The sequence below is a fragment of the Balaenoptera acutorostrata genome, chromosome 11, assembly GCF_949987535.1.
Source record: "Balaenoptera acutorostrata chromosome 11, mBalAcu1.1, whole genome shotgun sequence".
In the NCBI taxonomy this organism is placed as follows: Eukaryota; Metazoa; Chordata; class Mammalia; order Artiodactyla; family Balaenopteridae; genus Balaenoptera; species Balaenoptera acutorostrata.
The window spans coordinates 52,980,230-53,003,789 of NC_080074.1; the positions used below are offsets into that span (position 1 = coordinate 52,980,230).

At 40.7% G+C, this 23,560-nt stretch overlaps 1 protein-coding gene across 2 annotated transcripts in view; it reads left to right on the forward strand.

Annotated features, from left to right (window-relative positions):
• Positions 1–224: 224 nt before the first annotated feature.
• Positions 225–23,560, forward strand: part of WIF1 (WNT inhibitory factor 1) — an 86,477-nt gene continuing 63,141 nt past the window's right edge. Inside the window, exons 1-3 of one of the 2 annotated variants that reach the window (XM_057555877.1) lie at positions 225–332; positions 1,221–1,430; positions 1,930–2,069. In XM_057555877.1, coding sequence (XP_057411860.1) covers positions 1,283–1,430; positions 1,930–2,069 — 288 coding nt within the window. In that variant the 5' untranslated portion in view covers positions 225–332; positions 1,221–1,282. Of the gene's footprint in view, positions 333–891; positions 1,431–1,929; positions 2,070–23,560 lie in introns of those variants that run through there. The other variant, XM_007179753.2, reaches the window with a different exon arrangement.

Sequence of the window (23,560 nt, forward strand, 5' to 3'; positions counted from 1 at the left end):
GGATGCCAAAAAATGCAGAAGTAAACAACTCTTTTCTGAGTCTGAAATCTAAGTTAAAAAAATAAAAAAAAACCTTTGCTTCCGCTTTCATTGCTCATCCAAGGGATTAGGCAGGGGGTAAAACAAATCCTCTCTGCTGGGGTCGAGTCGGTGTGGTTGGGCTGGAGCCCACTGCCAGCCAACTACTCTTCCCACAGGCAAGGCCAGATCCTTGGTGTTGCTCTAAAGCGCCTGCGATTTCAGTACCAGCGCGGCACGCCTCCAAATTTCTTAAAATACCGGCAACTATGAAGATATTCACAACTTTTGGAAGCCCTATGCTAGCAGGTCAGGTAAGCCTGTCATCCAGAGCTCAGGGAACTCTTCCAAGTGCTTCCGGTGAGCAGGGAGAAGAGCCTCCACAGCTGTTAAAAAGCATCCTCCGCGATGTCAGGCAAGTGAGGAATGAAACCCCACGGCCCCGCCAACCTGAACGCCAGCCATCAGGGCACCACTGGACGGTCGCGTCTCAGGTTTTAAATGGATGGGAATGCGCCGTGTCAGCCTAGCGCGGATGGGTGAGGATAGGGTTTACAAAGGGATGAATGACAGTAGCGGAAAGGGAGAAGTGGAGGAATATGCGCCTTCATTTAGCCCCGGGGTACAAATGGGAGTTATCATCATCATCTTCGGCGCTCAGTCAAGCCCTGTGAAGTCCGTTCATCCCACTTTCCTCCACTCTTGCCTCGTCTGGCCAGAGGCAGAAGCGAGGGACGTCCCAGAGGCGCCTATGAGCGCCCTTCTCCGTCCACCACGTGCGCCTTTCGTGCGTGCTCTCACGCGGCGCACAGCGGCGTGGACGCGGCCTCCGGGGTCCCGCGCCGCCCCACCCCCGCGCGTCTCCCCAGCGCCGCCCAGTGGCGGCCGACTGGGCCGAGCGCCTCCTCGTTCGCAGCGCACTTGCGCCGGCCCTTTCCGCTCTTCCTCTCCCGCTGTATTTAACCCTCTGACTGTTGGCCTCGCTCGGCGGGCTGGCATCTCCTGCTTTGCCAGTCTTGCGTCTCTGCTCTCCCCTCTTCCTCCTGCTCTGCCCCCCCCCCACCTCTTGCCCCGCTCTCGCCGGTTCTTCCACTCCCTCCTCCTCTTCCTCCTCACGCTCACTCGCATCAGAGCCGGGAGGCTACACGCCCAGCTGTCTACGCGGGAACGGCTCCGGTTGAGAGACAACTTAACGGCTGCAGGTTGGGTAGGTGCGGCAGGAGTTTCAGCTGCGAGAGCCACCAGCCAGGAGGTCCGGAGTAGTATGGCCCGGAGAAGCGCCTTCCCTGCCGCCGCGCTCCGAGTCTGGAGCATCCTCCCGTGCCTGCTCGTGCTGCGGGCGGAGGTCGGGCAGCCGCGGGAGGAAAGCCTGTACCTGTGGATCGATGCTCACCAGGCGAGAGTGCTCATAGGTGAGGTTTCGCGCCTAACACGGGAGCTTCTGCTTCTTCCCCTGCCTGGGTCTTCGCTCTCTGTCCAGCTTTTCCATTAAAGGAGGAGAGATGCATACATTTAGTATGTTTTCAAAGCTTAATTTCCAAGGAAGATTGGTCTCCCCCTTTTAATTAACTATTTTCCATCTAAAAGCGGTAGAAACTTATCTCTCAAGAGACTTAAGCTGATCTAGTGTTCTGATCATGCTGTTGCTAGTTTCTACAATCCTACGTTTTTAGGTGGACCCAGCATTTGCTAGCACCAGTTAACTCCACGTCCAGTCCTTTTCCCTGAAAGCATGCGTCTTTGGCATCATTTTTATCACCCACAGGAATATCAATTGGTACGAAGGCAGGTGCCTTGTGAAAAGAAATGACCCATTACTAATTCTTTGGTGTTCTTTTTGCGTGCAAGTTCTTATTTGGATGCTTTTAAGTCCAGCTAGTTTGATAGTTTTATTTGTTTTTTTAAAACCAGGATTTGAAGAAGATATCTTGATTGTTTCAGAGGGGAAAATGGCCCCTTTTACACATGATTTCAGAAGAGCACAACAGAGAATGCCAGCCATTCCTGTCAATATCCATTCCATGAATTTCACTTGGCAAGCTGAAGGGCAGGTGAGTTATGTTAACCAGAAAGGTTGAGGAAAATTACCCTTTAATATTTACAGCACCTGATGGCAGGTAGAAATAATACTATATAGTGTGTAGTCGGCTACATGTTTTTTACAGTTTTTAAGAGTGATTTCTCATCTGATCTCCAAAGCATATAAAGAGTTAACTCTCATTTATTTAAACATGTCACATAAATTAAAGATTCCCAAAAGGGGTAGGCAAAGTGCCTAAGGTCACTATTTTGATAAGTCTCAATGTCTTCAGGCTGCTGGAAATATAATGACCTCAAATACCAACATTACTATTTTTTCTGTGTTCACTGACATTGAAATTTAACATAATATTTAAGACTTTTTTCTGTAGTATATACCAACCACCTGTGACATTGTTTACACTTCACAACAAATTTTAAAGTCGATAAGTATTTTTGACATTGTGCCTTTGAAAAAAATTGGTACGTTGAGTGTTATTCACTGGAATGATGTGAACACTATATATTTCTGGCAAGAATTCACAGACTCAAAAAGTGTCATATAAGAATGTTTGTAACATATTGCAAGCTACTGTTTTTTTAAATACTTTCATATGGAAAAAGAAAACTACACTATATTTTTATGAAGTGTTCCTTTTATTTCTTAGCACATTAGCATCTTTTGTATGTTACCTTTTGTAGAGGTTCAGTATTACATAAATGACCTCTAATTTGGGAAGGAAAGGGAGAATAAACATTATGTGAGTTTAGTTTCTTTTGTGCAGTTGGAGAATTTACTGTAGAGGACAAATGGTAAGTAAGAAATTCTTTTGCTCGTTAGTTGGTAAAATGTGTCTACTTATGAAAATCATTGTAATTATAATTAAAGTCACATTTTCAGGTCTTTTTATTCTAAAACTGTTTAAATGGATATCTTCATAAAGAATGTGATCCAGAAAACACTTTATAAAAAATTAGCTATTTTGAATTGAGACACCACTAGCGTTCCCTCTAATTACCTGTTGTAGTTTGGGCGTGGCCATTTTAGCTGCCTTTTTTCCTTCAGGTCTGTTCTCTCATTTTTCCTTTCTAAAACAGATCAAATCTAGACCCTTCAACACTTCCATTGTCATAAAGGAATAGATGTTTTGGATCCACCAAAGTTCCTAACAGGAAGGTCATCTATTCTAATACCCCCATTCTGCAGATAAGTTCACTGAGGCTCCTATTGCTCTATAGGGAGAGTATTCCTCTTTTTTTTTTTTTTTCCTACAGTTTCCTCTTCATAGATACTTTATGGACAACTAATTTTGAAATATTATGAAATCAGTAATAAATCAGTGAATGACCTTTTATTATCTCCTTTTCTTTTTCACCTGAATCGATTGTGTTTGACCTCTTGTCAGCTGGGATCAATAGTTTTAAAAAGAACATTTTCTTTACTAATAAAGAAAATGGATTTGTAGGAACCATTAGAAGGTAGTTTGACTTGCACCCCTCCCTAGCTGAAAGGGTTCAGTAACTGCACTTGAAGTAGAAAATGTCAATAGCTCTGATTGATTGATTGATCAATTTATTTATTTTTCCTATGAGTTTGTCTTCTGAAGAATGGAATTTGAAGCAAAGGTTTAAGTTCCATGCTGTCTCCCCTTTGCAAACGTTGGCATATTGTTGAGTACAAAATGGATTGCATATCAAACAATCTCAGGACTATTTCTTGTAGGGGATTAGAGAAGATGGTAGAACTGGCATGGAGATGAAGCTTCTAGAATCTTTCCCTCTCTTGTTTAGGTGTTGATTACCCATGTGGATTATGCAGGCCAATATTAGCACCTCAGTTATCTTACTCTCTATGTCCAGTCTGCTCCAGATAGGTTACCACAGGTAACTGTGTGAAATCTGGTATGTTTTTTTTTGGAGCAGTGTGGGGTACTGGGAAGGGGGAAAGGATCTACACAATGCCAAACAGCAAGATGTTTTAAAATATTATTTAAATTTGACTAATGCCAATAAAGTTCTGTGATTCCAGCACCATAATTTTTGAAATGCATGGAAATTTTGAATATGGGGAAAATGACTTCAATACCAATTAAGTATTTTGAAAGGCATCTTTGGCTAAAGCCAAACCACATCAAAATATCTACATGGAAAATGAAAAGTTCATTCCATTATCTAGTTATTTCATTCAAAAGAATATCAAACATTTAGGGATTTCAACACAAGCAAAATACATAGCTGATTAATGAAATTTTAAACTTAATATTTAAGTGTTTTGGAAACATGTGGAAAAAGTTAAAATAACTTTAGGATTGAAGATCTAGCAGAGGCAGTAGGTGTTATCTACTTCCAATAAAGTATTGTCCAGTAACCCAAGGGGTTCTTGGAGCCATTTAAAATAACTTTCATGTTCTACTTCAAACAAATGCAAATAAAAAGTACAGTGAGAATCATTTCCTCACATCACATTGGTCAGGTTTTTTAAAAGTGTTTTTAGTATGTGGAGAATTATGCATACTTATTTGTAGCTGATGCGTATGTTAGCCTTTCTGCAGGGCAGTTTGACTTTGATGGCAAAAGGCTTGACATAGATCCTTTGACTATGAAATTTTACTTCCAGAGATTCCTCCTAAGGAAATAATCATGGATATGAATAAAGTTTTTGGTACAAGCCTGTTCCTGGTCATGCTATTTATAAAAGTGAAAAACGGCAGAACCTAGAGGTCCATGATAGTGGCAAGAAGCATTAATAAGAATATTCTAGACATCTACTCAATGCTATGGAAGGATGTTCATGACAAATTAAGTCAATCATCTATAACAGTATATTCTGTTTGGTTCCATTACAGAATATGTGGGGAGGCATAGGAAAACATGTCTGATAAAGGTCTAATCCTCCAAGGTGTTCACATTAGTTATATCTACATGTATTATGTTTTGGTTTTTCCACAGTGAATGTGTATTGATTTATAATTTTAAAAATTATTTTACATTAAGCATGTGTAAAGAGTTGTACTTTAGAGTTTAAAATTGTACGATGTTCTGTATTGTAAGTAGTTTATTTCATTTATTATCCAGTATCATTTATCCACTACATATCACTCACAAAATGGCAAAAGAATTTGATCTCATGGCCAATTGTAACCTATGTAGCCCAAATTTGCTAATGTTTACCTTATTCTTACCTACCAGTTTCTTGTGAAATCTTCAAAAATCTGCTTTGCAAAGCTTTCCTGCCTGAAATCCAATTCCCTGGCCTCTTCCTCTCCCTGTAATCCTCATTTTCCATGGAAAACCCTGTCTCCACTTTATCTGCAATTTAAAATATTCATTTTCTGACATGCTCCTTCTCAAGGCTTTTTTTTTTTTTTTTTTTGGCTGCACTGGGTCTTCGATGTGGCCGGTGGATTCTTCTTTGTTGTGGCGTGTGGGCTTCTCTAGGTGTGGTACATCACAAGCCTTTTAGATTAGAGAAGAATTTCTACTACAGAGGCTTAGGCTTAAAGGAGTTTTGGTAATTAAAGTGAAAATACTCTTTATTACTGTACATAACTTATAATAGTTGATATTTTTCAATGAGGCATTCCTTACTCTAGTTTCTCCCTAAATTTGAGACAAACAACAAGGACCTACTGTATAGCACAGGGAACTGTATTCAATATCTTGTAATAACCTATAATGGAAAAGAATCTGAAAAAGAATCTATATATCTGAACCACTTTGCTGTACACCTAAAACTAACAGTATATTTTTTTTCTAAGTGTGCACTACAGTATTTTATTTTTTTTAACAGCTTTATTGGAGTATAATTGCTTTACAATGGTGTGTTAGTTTCTGCTTTATAACAAAGTAAATCAGCTATACATATACATATATCCCCATATATCCCAGTATCTCCTCCCTCTTGCATCTCCCTCCCATCCTCCCTATCCCACCCCTCTAGGTGGTCACAAAGCACAGAGCTGATTTCCCTGTGCTATGCAGCTGCTTCCCACTAGCTATCTGTTTTACATTTGGTAGTGTATATATGTCCATGCCACTCTCTCACTTCATCCCAGCTTACCCTTCCCCCTGCCCGTGTCCTCAGGTCCATTCTCTATGTCTGCGTCTTTATTCCTGTCCTGCCCCAGGTTCCTCAGAACCAATTTTTTTTTTTTTTTTTTTTTTTAGATTCCATATATATGTGTTAGCATATGGTATTTGTTTTTCTCTTTCAGACTTACTTCACTCTGTATGACAGACCCTAGGTCCATCCACCTCACTACAAATAACTCAGTTTCGTTTCTTTTTATAGCTGAGTAATATTCCATTGTATATATGTGCCACATCTTCTTTATCCATTCCTCTGTCGATGGACACTTAGGTTGCTTCCATGTGCTGGCTATTGTAAATAGAGCTGCAGTGAACATTGTGGTACATGACTCTTTTTGAATTATGGTTTTCTCAGGGTATATGCCCAGTAGTGGGATTGCTGGGTCATATGGTAGTTCTATTTTTAGTTTTTTAAGGAACCTCCATACTGTTCTCCATAGTGGCTGTATCAATTTACATTCCCACCAACAGTGCAAGAGGGTTCCCTTTTCTCCACACCCTCTCCAGCATTTATTGTTTGTAGATTTTTTGATGATGGCCATTCTGACTGGTGTGAGGTGATACCTCATTGTAGTTTTGATTTCCATTTCTCTAATGATTAGTAATGTTGAGCATCCTTTCATGTGTTTGTTGGCAGTCTGTATGTCTTCTTTGGAGAAATGTCTATTTAGGTCTTCTGCCCATTTTTGATTGGGTTGTTGGTATTTTTGATATTGAGCTGCATGAGCTGCTTGTAAATTTTGGAGATTAATCCTTTGTCAGTTGCTTCATTTGCAAATAGTTTCGCCCATTCTGAAGGTTGTCTTTTCGTCTCATTTATGGTTTCCTTTGCTGTGCAAAAGCTTTTAAGTTACATTAGGTCCCATTTGTTTATTTTTGTTTTTATTTCCATTGCTCTAGGAGGTGGGTCAAAAAGGATCTTGCTGTGGTTTATGTCACAGTGTTCTGCCTATGTTTTCCTCTAAGAGTTTTAAAGTGTCTGGCCTTATATTTAGGCCTTTAATGCATTTTGAGTTTATTTTTGTGTATGGTGTTAGGGAGTGTTCTAATTTCATTCTTTTATAGGTAGCTGTCCAGTTTTCCCAGTACCACTTATTGAAGAAGGCTGTCTTTTCTCCATTGTATATTCTTGCTTCCTCCCATATGTGCATGGGTTTATCTCTGGCCTTTCTATCCTGTTCCATTGACCTATATTTCTGTTATTGTGCCAGTACCATACTGTCTTGATTACTGTAGCTTTGTAGTATACTATGAAGTCTGGGAGTCTGATTCCTCCAGCTCTGATTTTCTTTCTCAAGGTTGCTTTGGCTATTCAGGGTCTTTTGTGTTTCCATACAAATTGTGAAATTTTTTGTTCTAGTTCTGTGAAAAATGCCATTGGCAGTTTGATAGGAATTGCATTGAATCTGTAGATTGCTTTGGGTACTATAGTCATTTTCACAATGTTGATTTTTCCAATCCAAGAACATGGTATATCTCTTCATCTGTTTGTATTATCTTTAATTTCTTTCATCAGTGTCTTATAGTTTTCTGCATACAGGTCTTTTGTCTCCTTAGGTAGGTTTATTCCTAGGTATTTTATTTTTTTGGTTGCAATGGTAAATGGGAATGTTTCCTTAATTTCTCTTTCAGATTTTTCATCATTAGTGTATAGGAATGCAAGAGACTTCTGTGCATTAATTTTGTATCCTGCTACTTTACCAAATTCATTGATTAGCTCTAGTAGTTTTCTGGTAGCATCTTTAGGATTCTCTATGTATAGTATCATGTCATCTGCAAACAGTGACAGCTTTACTTCTTCTTTTCCAATTTGGATTCCTTTTATTTCTTTTTCTTCTCCGACTGCTGTGACTAAAACTTCCAAAACTTTGTTAAATACTAGTGGTGAGAGTGGGCAACCTTGTCTTGTTCCTGATCTTAGTGGAAATGGTTTCATTTTTTCACCATTAAGAACAATGTTGGCTGTGGGTTTGTCACATATGGCCTTTATTATGTTGAGGTAAGTTCCCTCTATGCCTACTTTCTGGAGGGTTTTTATCATAAATGGGTATTAAATTTTGTCGAAAGCTTTTTCTGCATCTATTGAGATGATCATATTGTTTTTATCCATGTTTGTTAATATGGTGTATCACATTGATTTGCGTATATTGAAGAATCCTTGCATTCCTGGGATAAACCCCACTTGATCATGGTGTATGATCCTTTTAATGTGCTGTTGGATTCTGTTTGTGAGTATTTTGTTAAGGATTTTTGCATCTATGTTCATCAGTGATATTGGCCTGTAGTTTTCTTTCTTTGTGACAGTGTTGTCTGGTTTTGGTATCAGAGTGATGGTGGCCTCGTAGAATGAGTTTGGGAGTGTTCCTCCCTCTGCTATATTCTGGAAGAGTTTGAGAAGGGTAGGTGTTAGCTCTTCTCTAAGTGTTTGATACAATTCGCCTGTGAAGCCATCTGGTCCTGGACTTTTGTTTGTTGGAAGATTTTTAATCACAGTCTCAATTTCAGTGCTTGTGATTGGTCTGTTTATATTTTCTATTTCTCTCTGGTTCAGTCTCAGAAGATTGTGCTTTTCTAAGAATTTGTCCATTTCTTCCAGGTTGTCCATTTTATTGGCATAGAGTTGCTTGTAGTAATCTCTCATGATCCTTTGTTTTTCTGCAGTGTCAGTTGTTACCTCTCCTTTTTCATTTCTAATTGTATTGATTTGAGTCTTCTCCCTTCTTTTCTTGATGAGTGTGGCTAATGGTTTATCAATTTTGTTTATCTTCTCAAAGAACCAACTTATAGTGTTATTGACCTTTGCTATTGTTTCCTTCATTTCTTTTTCATTTATTTCTGATCTGATCTTTATGATTTCTTTCCTTCTGCTAACTTTGGGGTTTTTTTGGTTCTTCTTTCTGTAATTGCTTTAGGTGTAAGGTTAGGTTGTTTATTTGAGATGTTTCTTGTTTCTTGAAGTAGGATTGTATTGCTATAAACTTCCTTCTTACAACTGCTTTTGCTGCTTCCCGTAGGTTTTGGGTCATCGTGTTTTCATTGTCATTTGTTTCTAGGTATTTTTTGATTTCCTCTTTGATTTCTTCAGTGATCTCTTGGTTATTTAGTAGTGTATTGTTTAGCCTCCATGTGTTTGAATTTTTTACAGATTTTTTTCCTGTAATTGATATCTAGTCTCATAGCGTTGTGGTCGGAAAAGATACTTGATACGATTTCAATATTTTTAGATATACCAAGGCTTGATTTGTGACCCAAGATGTTATCTATCTTAGAGAATGTTGCATGAGCTCTTGAGAAGAAAGTGTATTCTGTTGTTTTTCGATGGAATGTCCTATAAATGTCAATTAAGTCCATCTTGTTTAATGTATCATTTAAAGCTTGTGTTTCCTTATTTATTTTCATTTTGGATGATCTGTCCATTGGTGAACGTGGGGTGTTAAAGTCCCCTACTATGATTGTGTTACTGTTGATTACCCCTTTTATGGCTGTTAGCATTTGCCTTATGTATTGAGGTGCTCCTATGTTGGGTGCATAACTATTTACAGTTGTTATATCTTCTTCTTGGATGGATCCCTTGATCATTATGTAGTGTCCTTCTTTATCTCTTGTAATAGTCTTTATTTTAAAGTCTATTTTGTCTGATATGGGAATTGTTATTCCAGCATTCTTTTGATTTCCATTTGCATGCAATAGCTTTTTCCATCCCCTCACTTTCAGTCTGTATGTGTCCCTAGGTCTGAAGTGGGTCTCTTGTAGACAGCATATATACAGGTCTTGTTTTTGTATCCATTCAGCCAGACTGTGTCTTTTGGTTGGAGCATTTAATCCATTTACATTTAAGGTAATTATTGATATGGATGTTCCTATTACCATTTTCTTAATTGTTTTGGGTTTGTTATTGTAGGTCTTTTCCTTCTCTTATGTTTCCTGCCTCGAGAAGTTCCTTTAGCATTTTTGAAAGCTGGTTTGGTGGTGCTGAATTCTCTTAGCTTTTGCTTTTCTGTAAAGGTTTTAATTTCTCCATCAAATCTGAATGAGACCCTTGCTGGGTAGAGTAATCTTGGTTGTAGGTTTTTCCCTTTCATCACTTTAAATATGTCCTGCCACTCCCTTCTGGCTTGCAGAGTTTCTGCTGAAAGATCAGCTGTTAACCTTATGGGGGATTCCCTTGTATGTTATTTGTTGTTTATCCCTTGCTGCTTTTAATATTTTTTCTTTGTATTTAATTTTTGATAGTTTGATTAATATGTGTCTTGGTGTGGTTCTCCTCAGATTTATCCTGTATGGGACTCTCTGCACTTCCTGGACTTGATTAACTATTTCCTTTCCCAGATTAGGAAAGATTTCAACTATAAGCTCTTCAAATATTTCCTCAGTCCCTTTCTTTTTCTCTTCTTCTTCTGGGACCCCTATAATTTGAATGTTGGTTCATTTAATGTTGTCCCAGAGGTCTCTGAGACTGTCCTCAATTCTTTTCATTCTTTTTTCTTTATTCTGCTCTGTGGTAGTTATTTCCACTACTTTGTCTTCCAGGTCACTTATCTGTTCTTCTGCCTCAGTTATTCTGCTATTGATCCCTTCTAGAGAATTCCTAATTTCATTTATTGTGCTGTTCATCATTGTTTGTTTGCTCTTTAGTTCTTCTAGGTCCTTGTTACATGTTTCTTGTATTTTCTCCATTCTGTTTCCAAGATTTTGGCTCATCTTTACTATCATTACTCTGAATTCTTTTTCAGGTAGACTGCCTATTTCCTCTTCATTTGTTTGGTCTGGTGGGTTTTTGCCTTGCTCCTTCATCTGCTGTGTCTTTCTCTGTCTTCTCATTTTGCTTAACTTACTGTGTTTGGGGTCTCCTTTTCGCAGGCTGCAGGTTCGTAGTTCCCATTTTTTTTGGTGTCTGCCTCCAGTGGCTAAGGTTGGTTCAGTGGGTTGTGTAGGCTTCCTGGTGGAGGGGACTGGTGCCTGTGTTCTGGTGGATGAGGCTGGATCTTGTCTTTCTGGTGGGCAGGACCGCATCTGGTGGTGTGTTTTGGGGTGTCTGTGACCTTATTATGATTTTAGGCAACCTCTCTGCTAATGGGTAGGGTTGTGTTCCTGTCTTGCTATTTGTTTGGCATAGGGTGTCCAGTACTGTAGCTTGCTGGTTGTTGAGTGGAGCTGGTTCTTAACGTTGAGATGGAGATATCTGGGAGAGCTTTCGCCATTTGATATGTGGAGCCGGGAGGTCTCTGGTGGACCAGTGTCCTGAACTTGGCTCTCCCACCTCAGAGGCACAGGCGTGACACCCGGCCAGAGCACCAAGACCCTGTTAGCCACACGGCTCAGAAGAAAAGGGAGATAAAAAGAAAGAAAGAAAGAAAGAAAAGAAAGTTATTAAAATAAAAAATTAAAAATTATTAAAAATTAAAAAAAAAGTAATAAAAAAAAGAAAGAAAGAAGAGAGCAACCAAACCAACAAAAAATCCACCAGTGACAACAAGTGCTAAAAACTATACTAAAAAAAAAAAAACGACAGACAGAACCCTAGGACAAATGGTAAAATCAAAGCTATACAGACAAAATCACACAAAGGAGCATACACAAAAGTATGCTCTTTTGTGAGCATACTCACAAAAAGAGAAAAGGAAAAATATATATATATCTATATGTAAAAAAAAAAAAACAGGAGAGCAACCAAATCAATAAACTAATCTACCAATGATAATAAACTCAAATACTAAAGTAAGATAAACATAAAACCAGAAACAAACTAGATGCAGAAAGCAAACCCCAAGTCTACAGTTGCTCCCAAAGTCTACCGCCTCAATTTTGGGATGATTCGTTGTCTATTTAGGTATTCCAGAGATGCAGGGTACATCAGGTTGATTGTGGAGAATTAATCTGCTGCTCCTGAGGCTGCTGGGAGAGATTTCCCTTTTTCTTCTTTGTTCGCACAGCTCCTGGGGTTCAGCTTTGGATTTGGCCTTGCCTCTGCGTGTAGGTCACCTGAGGGTGTCTGTTCTTCACTCAGGCAGGATGGGGTTAAAGGAGAAGCTGATTAGGGGGCTCTGGCTCACTCAGGCCGGGGGGAGGGAGGGGAACGGATGCAGGGTGAGCCTGTGGTGGCAGAGGCCGGAGTGACATTGCACCATCCTGAGGCGCGCCGTGCGTTCTCCCGGGGAAGTTGTCCCTGGGTCATGGGACCCTGGCAGTGGCAGGCTGCACAGGTTCCCGGTAGGGGCAGTGTGGATAGTGACCTGTGCTTGCACACAGGCTTCGTGGTGGCGGCAGCAGCAGCCTTAGCGTCTCATGCCCATCTCTGGGGTCCGCGCTGATAGCCACGGCTGGTGCCCGTCTCTGGAGCTCGTTTAGGCAGTGTTCTGAATCCTCTCTCCTCGCACACCCTGAAACAATGGTCTCTTGCCTCTTAGGCAGGTCCAGCGCTTTTCCTGGACTCCCTCCCGGCTAGCTGTGGCGCACTAGCCCCCTTAGGCTATGTTCACTCAGCCAACCCCAGTCCTCTCCCTGTGATCCGACTGAAGCCCAAGCCTCAGCTCCCAGCCCCCGCCCGCCCCGGCGGGTGAGCAGACAAGCCTCTCGGGCTGGTGAGTGCTGTTCAGCGCCGATCCTCTGTGCGGGAATCTCTCCGCTTTGCCCTCCGCACCCCTGTGGCTGCGCTCTCCTCCGTGGCTCCGAAGCTTCCCCCCTCCGCCACCCGCAGTCTCCGCCCACGAAGGGGCTTCCTAGTGTGTGGAAACCTTTCCTCCTTCACAGCTCCCTCCCACTGGCGCAGGTCCCGTCCCTATTCTTTGTCTCTGTTTTTCCTTTTTTCTTTTGCCCTACCCAGGTACGTGGGGAGTTTCTTGCCTTTTGGGAGGTCTGAGGTCTTCTGCCAGCGTTCAGTAGGTGTTCTGTAGGAGTTGTTCCACATGTAGAGGTATTTCTGATGTATCTGTGAGGAGGAAGGTGATCTCCACATCCTACTCCTCCACCATGTTGAAGGTCTCCCCACAATATTGTAAATAAACTACACTTCAGATTTTTTAAAAAGCTGAATTTGGGTGCTACTGACTGGAGTCATTCACAAAGAAACAACTATCCAGGCAAAGTTCTCAGACTTTCCTTATACTTGATTTTGTATTATTATTGTTGTTCTTTCTTTTTTTTTTCATCTGTATTGGAGTATAATTGCTTTACAATGGTTATTCTTGTTATTTCTGCCAGTTTTCAATAATTCAAGAAGTTTTCTTTAATCGATAGGTAGCTAGTAAAGTTTATGAACACATTTAAATTAACCTTACATGTTGGAAAATATTTCACTTTCTACACTGTATCTTGAGTATGTCTAATATTTTCTATTTTCAGTGATCACACATTGAACAAAGGAGCATGTTTCTGCAGTTTAACCCAATAAAGTCAATTGTCCACAGTATACATGTGTGTATCTGTATCCAAATTCAGCTTTAAAATGAGGAAAGTACCACTGGAAAAAAAAAGTTAGAAACAGGCCATTTTGCTGACAACTGACTCACAGTTTTGCTAATTTAAAAAAAAATAGAATCATTCTACTGACATGTATGTGTAAGATCAACTGGATAATCTAGTTTCGTCATTCAAATACCCCTAAAGCTCCAAATAGCTTGTTTTTGCAACGTTGTGTTTGATATGATGTAACACTGGCCCCCTTAAACTAGCTGCAGTTCGAGGTCTCAAATTTCCCCTTGGACTGGTTGAGTTAAGGAGACCCGTATTGAAATGGTTTTTTCCTTCCTTTCTCCCCTTGACAAAAATCAAAGAAAAACAATTGAGAGTGAATTTTCATTCAAGTACTTCCTCTCCCTCTTCAAAAGAACAGCCAAATGCCCTTAAACATCTCCTCCCAACTCTGAGGTTATGGTAACACTTATTATTATTATTTAAATCCCTTAATGTGTACTGTCCACATTTTTTCCTAATGGAGTTATGATTGTGTTGGTAGTTACAGCCGAGTAGTTGCATACCTTTGTACTCCTGGGGTTTGCCGTCATACCTTTGCGGTGGTTTTATGTCATGAAATGGAGGAAATGCCTCGTTTTTTGACCCCTGTTCCATGGTTTCAAAGTGGGAATGTGAATATGTTTACATACTGTGAGCATGATTTTTTTAAAAGAAGGTACTTATATCAAAAGCACAGCTTTAACAAACCTCCCTTTTTTTTTAATATTTGATGCATTTTATTCCACTCGAATAAATCCATTTTCTACAAGAAAAAAACACAACAACAACACAGCTTTAAACCTTTAGTGTTTAAATTCTGCTATGCTGTAGTATTTTGCATTGTGGTGTTGTGGACATGCCACAAGGGAATCAAAAAGTAATTCTGCAGAGGGCCCATTTCATTTAGCAAAGCAGGCATGTGCCAGCCATCTGTCGTATCTGCTGATAGAAAACAGCAGTAAGTTTCTCAAACTTTTGCAAGGAAAAAAAAAAAAAAAAAAAAGGCTTTATAGCTTAGAGGAGATGAGTTACAAGGTACCTTGTAAGCCACATCTGGTTCTAGAGCGATTTACATGGTATAAATGTAAACTGTGCTTTGTCTTCCTTACACAGTGGTGTAAGGCACGTAAACAAACCCTTTGCCGTTATCCTCTATCTTTATTCCTGACTTTTAAATGCTTGCACCAGTAGAAATCTTTTAAATCATTGTGGTGAAGTGGAAAGGAATGATGTTCAATAAAGCATTTTGTTTTGGATTAAGCTCATTTAACTTAAATGTCCCTAATGAATAGGATGGGTGTCGTGAGGAAAAAACTTTGGGGATTGAGAGTATAGTGAAAATGCTTTTCATCCTTCAGCCAGATCTCTGGAAGAGGTATTGTCAGATCAGGGCTTCTTTTGCTGCAGTTTTTTAGCCAGCTTTCTCCATTTGCCAACCTGGGATGAACTTGGTTACATTCCCCTGAACCTTAGTGGACGGGGAGTTGTTCTCCCATTCAGGAGAACATGTTCTCTGCCTTCAGCACACAGTCAGTCAACAAACACAGACACTCAGTCACTCACAGGAGCATACAAGGAGGAGTAAACATGGTCCCTGCCCTCAGGTAGCTCATAGTCTAGGAAACAGATAGCCATCACACTCAGGCAAATGAGGTTAGAAAGTCTAGGACTGACAGAGAACACAAAGAAGGCCACACTTTTCCCTGTCTGGAGGAGGAAGGGAGCCAGGAGCCGAGCATGTGATGTCTGAATTCATTCCTGCAGAATGAGTAAGCTTTCATCAGACCAGCAAGAGAGGAAAAAGCCTTCCAAGTGAAGAGTTCAGCATGTTCAAGTGCATGGAGGTCTTAAAGGGAAGGCATGTTCTAGGTGATCACGATGGACCTTGTATCTCATCTGCGAGGTAAGGGAAATTCAGTGAAGGGGATGTCAAAGTCAAACAATGGAGAAGGGTTTTGGGGGAGGAGAAGAAGGTAGAAACAATTCAGGGAGGTTTCTGTCTTCTCTGCTGTGAAGAGAATGGACTCAACATTTTGCAGCTTTGTCCCAGGGAAGTATTAAGTAAATCTTTGGTTTCTCTGTTGGGTAGACAGTGGCTTTTCTTTTCTTTTTAAAAAATTTATTCAAGTATAGTTGATCTACAATGTTGTGTTAATTTCTGCTGTACAGCAAAGTGATTCAGTTATACATACATATATATGTATATACATTCTTTTTCATGTTCTTTTCCATTATGGTTTATCACAGGATCTTGAATGTAGTTCCCTGTGCTATACAGTAGGACCTTGTTGTTTATCCATTCTATATATAATAGTTTGCATCTGCTAATCCCAAACTCCCAAAACATCCCTCCCCCAACCCCCCTCCCCCTTGGCAACCACAAGTCTGTTCTCTATGTCTGTGAGTCTGTCTCATAGATAAGTTCATTTGTATCCTATTTTAGATTCCATGACAGTGGCTTTTCTACAACTACCATTTAGCTCTTCTTTCTTACTAAACTTTTGGAAGAGTTTGCAATGATTAGTCTCAGCTCCAGGTTAAATTTTTTTAGGTGATTAGGGCACAGAACTATAAAAAATCACTTATGTGAGTGCATAGGAAAAATTTTTTCTAATGGAATCTAGAACTTTGAACTTACTGTAAAAGGATGCTTGAGTAAAGAAAATAATGTTAATTTGAAGAAGAATTGACTTAGCATCTATTCTCAACTCCCATACTACCTTTCTGATTATCAAGAAAACTTTTCTAAGTATCAAGAAAAGTATAATAAAGATATAGAAATTACACTTCGCAGGTGATCTTTCAGTTAAAATAATGAGAGGTCGAACACTGGAAATGGGTTAATTCAAACTAAGCCTGCTTCTTCAAGTACTTGATTTCCTTTCAAAACCTAATAGTTAAAACTCTAAAGTCATAGGACAAATTCTCTCTTCCCTGTTTTCCTCAGGTAGAGATATGGCTGTCTGTGCCTCTGAGCTGTACATTTTGTCTTCTTTTTGGATTTTATGGATGAATCTGATTAAAGAATCTTGGAAAATATCAGGCATCTTTTGAAACCCATTCACCTGAACAGAATCTCACAGGGCAGCAGTGTGTTGTGGGCCTGGGACAACGGGACAGATTTGGGGAGTGAGTTCTTACCTGGCAGTGATGAGAGAAAGGACGTGAACCCAGTCCTTGCGTAGCTGCTCTTGGCCAGAACTTGGATCATGCACTACGTGCAAAACATGATTAAGAACCAAGTCCGTGCCCTTGAGAAAATTAGAAGCTAACTGGAGAGGCAGCTATATATAAACACATCATCTTAATAATTCCTGGTAAGTGGTATTGTAGAAGTACTGAGGCATTCCCAGGTTGGAATGAGTACACAGGAGAAGTAACTCCGGCACTGGGTCTGACTATAGAGTTGGACAAGCACAAACATGGAGGAGGGGATGATTTTTAGGGAAAGGAGACAACGTCAGACAAGGCAGAGAGACCAGAGATACGTTATCTGGGGAACTAGTACTTTGGTGTGGCTAGAGTGTATATGCAAGGTAGGAAGTGGAGAGGAAGGCAGGGGGTAGGTCTAGATGACTTTGTCCTTCATGTTAAGGCATCTGAGACTTACTCTATAGGCCGTGTTGAGTCAGTCTGTGAAAAAGTATAAAGCAGAGGACAACAGAGTCAGAGTTACAGTCTTTAGGTCATCCTGTCAGCAGAATGGAGGAGAGCTTTGAGGGGAGTTGACAGCAAGGAGAGAAATCAGAGATAATGAGATACAAGATCAAGGATGAAAAGAAGGGAAATGGATTGGGGAAACATTTAAGAGATAAAAATCTGAAAGTCTTGGTGCTAAGAATAAGGAGTGCCTCATTTCCTCCACTTTCTGCTTCACTAACTTGGCAGTAGCCCTGTTAGCCTTTCTGTCCCTTACCCCCAAGCTTACCCTTCCTGCCTCAGGGCCTTTGCACATGAAGTTTCCTCTGCCTAGGTGCACTCCTGCCAGATTTCTGTGTGGCTTGTTCCCTCGTCTCCCCGATGTCTGATCAAATGTCACCTCCTCTAAGAAACTTTTCCTGACTGCCCCCTCTAAAGCAAGAGCTACCCACCGCCCAGCACTCTGAGTCTTCTGCTCTGCTGCATATTTTTCCATGGCACCTAAAATAATGATAATACTTGATTATATTGGATTTTAATTGTTTGACTCTCCCAATAAATGTAAGTTCATGAGAGCAAGGACTTTGTGTCCTATTCACCGTATAACTCCAGGTCTTGGAACATCTCCTGATACACAATAGGTAGTCAATAACTATTTGTTGAATGAATGAATATACTATTGTTCCCATTTGATAGATAAAGCAACTGAGACACAGAGGAGCAAAGGAAACACAGGTAGCAAGGGACAGAGCTGGGATTTAATCCTAGGCAGGTGAGATCCAGAGCCCTTGCTCTGATAAGTGCTAAATAGAGGTATGAACACAGAGCGAGCTCTGGGAACACAGAGGAGGAAGCAGCTAATTTTGGCTGAAGAAGTAGGGGAAGGCTTCACTAGAGAAGATACAGTAATTGAACTGGGACTTGAAGAATGTGCATGAGGTGGTTTAATCAGCTGAGACGGGAGCAAGGCACAGGAAGGAGGGCTATCACAGGCAGAGGCAAAAGAGTTGTGAAAGTGCATTCTGGGAGAGGCTGATGGTGCCCGAGACTGAGGGTTGATGAGTGGAAGGGAGAATACTGGGGGCTAGGGATGGGGGGAGATGAGGCGATAAGGCTGGATATTTGGTAAGGGCCAGATGAAGAAACACTAGAACCCACAGAAAGGTCACTTGACCCAATTCTTAAATCTATAAGAAAAGCAGTTTAGATGACCTCTAAACACCTTCTGAATTCTGAAATGTTATGATTCTATGTCTTAAGTAGAACATCTTCAATCATTTAGTATTAATGGTAATATCTTTATACAAACTGTAACGTCTGTCTCTAGATTTTTTTAAATCAAGGCAGAAAGATTCTTCCTCCAAAATGGTCTTGTTGTCAAATTTAAAGAGATTCATCTGAGAATCCTTTCTTTATCCTATGTTAATAATAACAGCCAATACTTACATAAAGCATACTCGAACTGGGCACTCTTCTAAGCACTCTACAGATATTATCTCATCAGATCCTCACAACAGTCCTGAGGTAGATACTATTATTATCCCCAATTCATAGATGAGGAAACTAGGGCATAAGGAAGTCAAATTACTTGCCCAAGACTATACAGCTAAGAACACTTATGTACACATTTATATACTTAAGAGATCTTTCTTTGATTTTTTTTTATTAATTAATTTATTTATCTTTGGCTGTGTTGGGTCTCCGCCTCTGTGCGAGAGCCCCCTCCAGCCGCGGCAAGCGGGGGCCACTCCCCATCGCGGTGCGCGGGTCTCTCTTGTTGCAGAGCACAGGCTCCAGACGCGCAGGCCCAGCAGCCATGGCCCCCGGGCCCAGCCGCTCCGCAGCACGCGGGATCCTCCCAGACCAGGGCCCGAACCCTTGTCCCCCCCACCGGCAGGCAGACTCTCAACCACTGCGCCACCAGGGAAGCCCGATGATTTTTGTAATATCTTCTCATTCCAAAAAATAGCAATTCAAAGAACACTTATCAATGTTTACATGTCATAGGTTCTGAGAGTACAAATTTTGATTGATCTAACTGCCTTCTAGGAATTCACCAGCTGGTGGTGAAGACTGTGACATCAAAAAGGCAATCATAATCATTGTGATAAGTTCTCAGGGCCACCATGTACAGCTGAACAAGGTTTTTCATTGCATGAGGGAACCTGACCAAAGAGGCAGGTTCAACCTGACCAAGCTGAAATCCAGCCCATGTTTCACTTGTCAAGTCTTACAGCCTGACACAGAGCTGCCTCTGCCTGGGGCGGGGTGGGGGGGGCACACTTATACCTAATTTGCACAGAGCCTTCATATGGGCTAGCTGTAGCCCCCATTAAGTGCCCTAAGAGAAGTGCTACTGGAGCATAAAGCCAGAGGATTTTGCCATTGATCAGGTAAATTTGCAGTTGCTTATATTCTGGAATAGACATCACAGAGGAGGTAACATCTAAACTGGGTCACAAAAAATGTTCAGTAGGCAGAGTGGCCAAGGCAGGTAGGGATTGGATGGGCATTCTAGATCTGCTGAATGACCTGTGGGGAGGCACACAGGACTGAGAATATTGGTGTGGTTGGAGAATGACAATTAGTTCAGAATGGTTAGGGTTTATGGAACAGACCTGAAGAATATAGATCTAAAAAAGTAAGTTTAGGAAGATTATGATGACTTCTGTATGCCATAGTTGACTTGTCTTGTAAAAAGTGGGGAGCCGGGACTTCCCTGGTGGTGCAGTGGTTGAGAATCCGCCTGCCAGTGCAGAGGATATGGGTTCGAGCCCTGGTCCGGGAAGATCCCACATGCCGCGGAGCAACTAGGCCCGTGCGCCACAACTACTGAGCCCGCGTGCCACAACTACTGAAGCCCACGCGCCTAGAGCCCGTGCTCTGCAGCATGAGAGGCCACCGCTATGAGAAGCCTGCGCACCGCAACGAGGAGTGGCCCCCGCTCACCGCAACTAGAGAAAGCCCGTGAGCAGCAACGAAGACCTAACGCAGCCAAAAATAAATAAATAAAATTAAAAAAAAATACTGATGCCTGTGTCCCATCTCAAGAGATTATGCTTTAATCCATCTGGGATGTGGCCTGGGCTTCAGAATTTAAAAAAAAAAAAAAAAAAGTGGGGAGCCATTGAAAGTTTAAAAGTAGATGATAATGTCGTATCTGTGTAGAGGATAACTTCGGTGGCAGATGGAGGACAGATGATGAAGTACCTGGCTGAGGACAGGAGCCAGTTAGGAAGTTACTTAAGACACCACAAGAGGTGATGAGGATATGAACTAAGGCAGGTAATTGGGGGAGAGAGGGAGGAGAGAGGAAGATACCACTGAGAGGTCTCTCTCAGTGTAATTGACGGGACTTATTGAATGTGGGTATTACGGAGATGGGGGAATAGAGGATGACTCAGATGGTTGGGCAGATAATTATGTCTTAACTGAGAAATTAATTACAGGAGCAAAAGCAGAACAGTTTGAGGTACAAAGACAGTAGGGTCCATTTGGAAATTGTTGAACATGAAATTTCTGCTGAACCTTTCAGATGGCAAAGTCTGGTGTGCATTTGAAAACTGGAGTCTAGAGCTAAGACTTGAGGAATAGAATAGAAATACTGATTTTGGAGACTTTGGAACCTTCTTTTCTTCCTCCCTTTCTTCCTTCTTTTGACCTCAACTCAATAAATATTTATTGGGGCCTACCTAATACCAAAGCATGTGTTGAATGCTTAAAAAAAAATAAATGTGAATTGTATATGATGCTTGCCTTCAAGGTGACTACAATCTGGTACAGAAACGGATATGAACCAAAATAACAATAATACAGTATCAACCATGTAATAATGCAATATGAACAAGATTCTATGAAAGTACTGAAGAGGGATCATTACCTCTGTTGGGAGAGGAGTGAATTAGCAGCATAGGGTCCCCAGTGTTCTTCAGGGCATAGCCTGAGACCTGTGAAACTAAGATATGCACATTTGGAACAACTTCTCTGCTTAACTTCACGGCTTTTATGTACTTGAGATAATTTGGCCTAATGTATTCTGCCTTCCACTTGCCATTTTTTTTTTTTTTTTGAAATGACTACAACAAATGTCACTATACTGCTAGGTGATAGAGTAAGTCAGCTCTCCCAAATTAAACATTTAAAACTACTTTTACGAAACTATCTGTGGGAGCTGAAGATACACCTGAATAAACCTCCAAAGTAGGACTTGTTAGGATGCCTCATTTCAAAGGATTATTTCAGTACTGGTCATGGATGCACCACTGGGAGGATTCATAAGTCCAAGTAGGACATCGCCTAATCAAGGCAATAACCAGATGGGTCTCCAATAGACTTGTAAAAGTACTCTGGTATTTATTTGGGTTTTGAGTACTTAGTGAAGTCATCTGATTTCTATCATTTGTAAATTCAATCAATATTCCTATTTCCAGTTGGAATCTGATTAGGATTTGAGAGTGTATTCTGTTGCCGTTACTTACAGCAGTAGCCAGTAGCCAGCAGATGGCAATGTAAAGGTTACTCCTTTGTGGAATTTTCCACCCCAATACTTTTAAAGGCTGTAGGGGTGCTCTCTGTATAACAGAGACCCGTTTTGGGTAACTATGATCTTTATGTAACTCATTTCAGTAGATCTTTAATATATTCAGCAAGTGAGAAAACAACTTGCTCAAATTCAGTGCCCCTGAAAACATTAAAACTCATCCTATGTTTGAGAACTCATCCTGAATAACTAAAAATGTGAATGATTTCATTATACACTGATTACCCATTTCTTCTTATTAAACAGTTGCTCAATTTCAGGCAGGAGTCAAGCTTTGAGTTACGTGTCTGTGTTCATCCAATTTTTTCTTTGCTTTCTCTGGCTGTAGCTTTAGATGTCACAGAATAGAGCTGGAAGAGATCTCAGAACTCATCCATCCTTTCTTTGAAGCATCCAGGGATCGTGGTCGCTCAACCTCTAGTTGAACATGCTCAGTGGCAAGGAACTTATTAAGGCAGATTTTATTTAGTAATTTTGATTGTTTTAATTATAGAAAGTTGTTCTTCGTAATAGGCCAAAACCTGTCTTCCTGTTGTAACTTGAATATACCAAGACTCTACCAGTCTATAGACTCACATTTGGTGAGTCCTACTTTGCATTTATACCCTAAAATTTACTGACTTGTCCCCTCCGTTGCTGATGTAAGGCCTCTGGTTCATTTACTCCTACTTCTTCCCTAGCAAAGACCAACTATTTCTGTGAGTTCTTGGAAAGGCTCTACCCATGCCATCCTGGAGGGGAATGTCTTGACCTCTGCTGCTGCAGTGCGGCACTGAGAGAAGTCTGCTTCTCAGATCCAGGTTCAGCCTCTCCCTGCTCCCCAAGCTATACAGACTCAAGGGGTCAAGCTGGGCTATATTCTCCACACAGCTTACAGCCTCAGAGCAGCTTGGTGTTCTGTGCGAAAATGAGGAATCTACCCCTGTCCACAGTATGGCATTGAACTTTGTCACTTGCTACTTAATGCAGCACAACTTAAGACCCTGACATCAACTGAAGCCACCAATATTGAGTTCCCGCAGCCCATGTCATTTAGAGAGTCCTACATTACAAGGCAAATAACAAATCATCTAAGTCAAGATCTAGTTCAGATGCCAAATAGCACGTGACCCCAGACTGGCTGAACGTCTTTGGTTCCCAAAGTTTGATCATTAAACTTATCTGATTTCTTGGGTATCTGCAGCCTTGAGTTTGGAGAGTTATCATTGCATGTCCTATGTTGTCCAGGGTTTGAGGAAACATTACTTGTTAACTGAGGGAGAGTGTATGAACTGATACAGCTCTCCTGAATTGAGGTAAGAGGTTGTTCTATCATTCTGCTATTAGTAGTGACACTTTTCTATATTGCACTTAATAGTTTAAAACGTGTTTTCATTTATATGATCTCATTAGGTTCATTCAGTCCTCCCAATAACTGTGAAAAAATCATGCATCAGTGAAACTGTAGATAACCAAAAGTGAGGAATAACTATGATAATTTGCAATGAGTGGCCTTTAGCCAAAAGTAAAATAATTCAAACCTAATCTTTAATAGCTATGCATTTTTCTATAATGCACAGAAGATTTGTGTGTTTGTGATTTTGTAGAAAGGCTTCTGCCTTTCAATAAAAATAAATGAGGCCCCATGCAATAAATACTATTTAAATTATAAGGAAACATTTTCAGTGGAAAATATAAGTGAGTTATCATTCCATTCCATAGTAAGTGTAGAAATAATTACCCTTCTTCTGTTTCCTTATTTGGTATTTCAGATATTTTTTGCTTATCAATTCCTTGAGAAACTCTGCATACCCAAGACTTTTC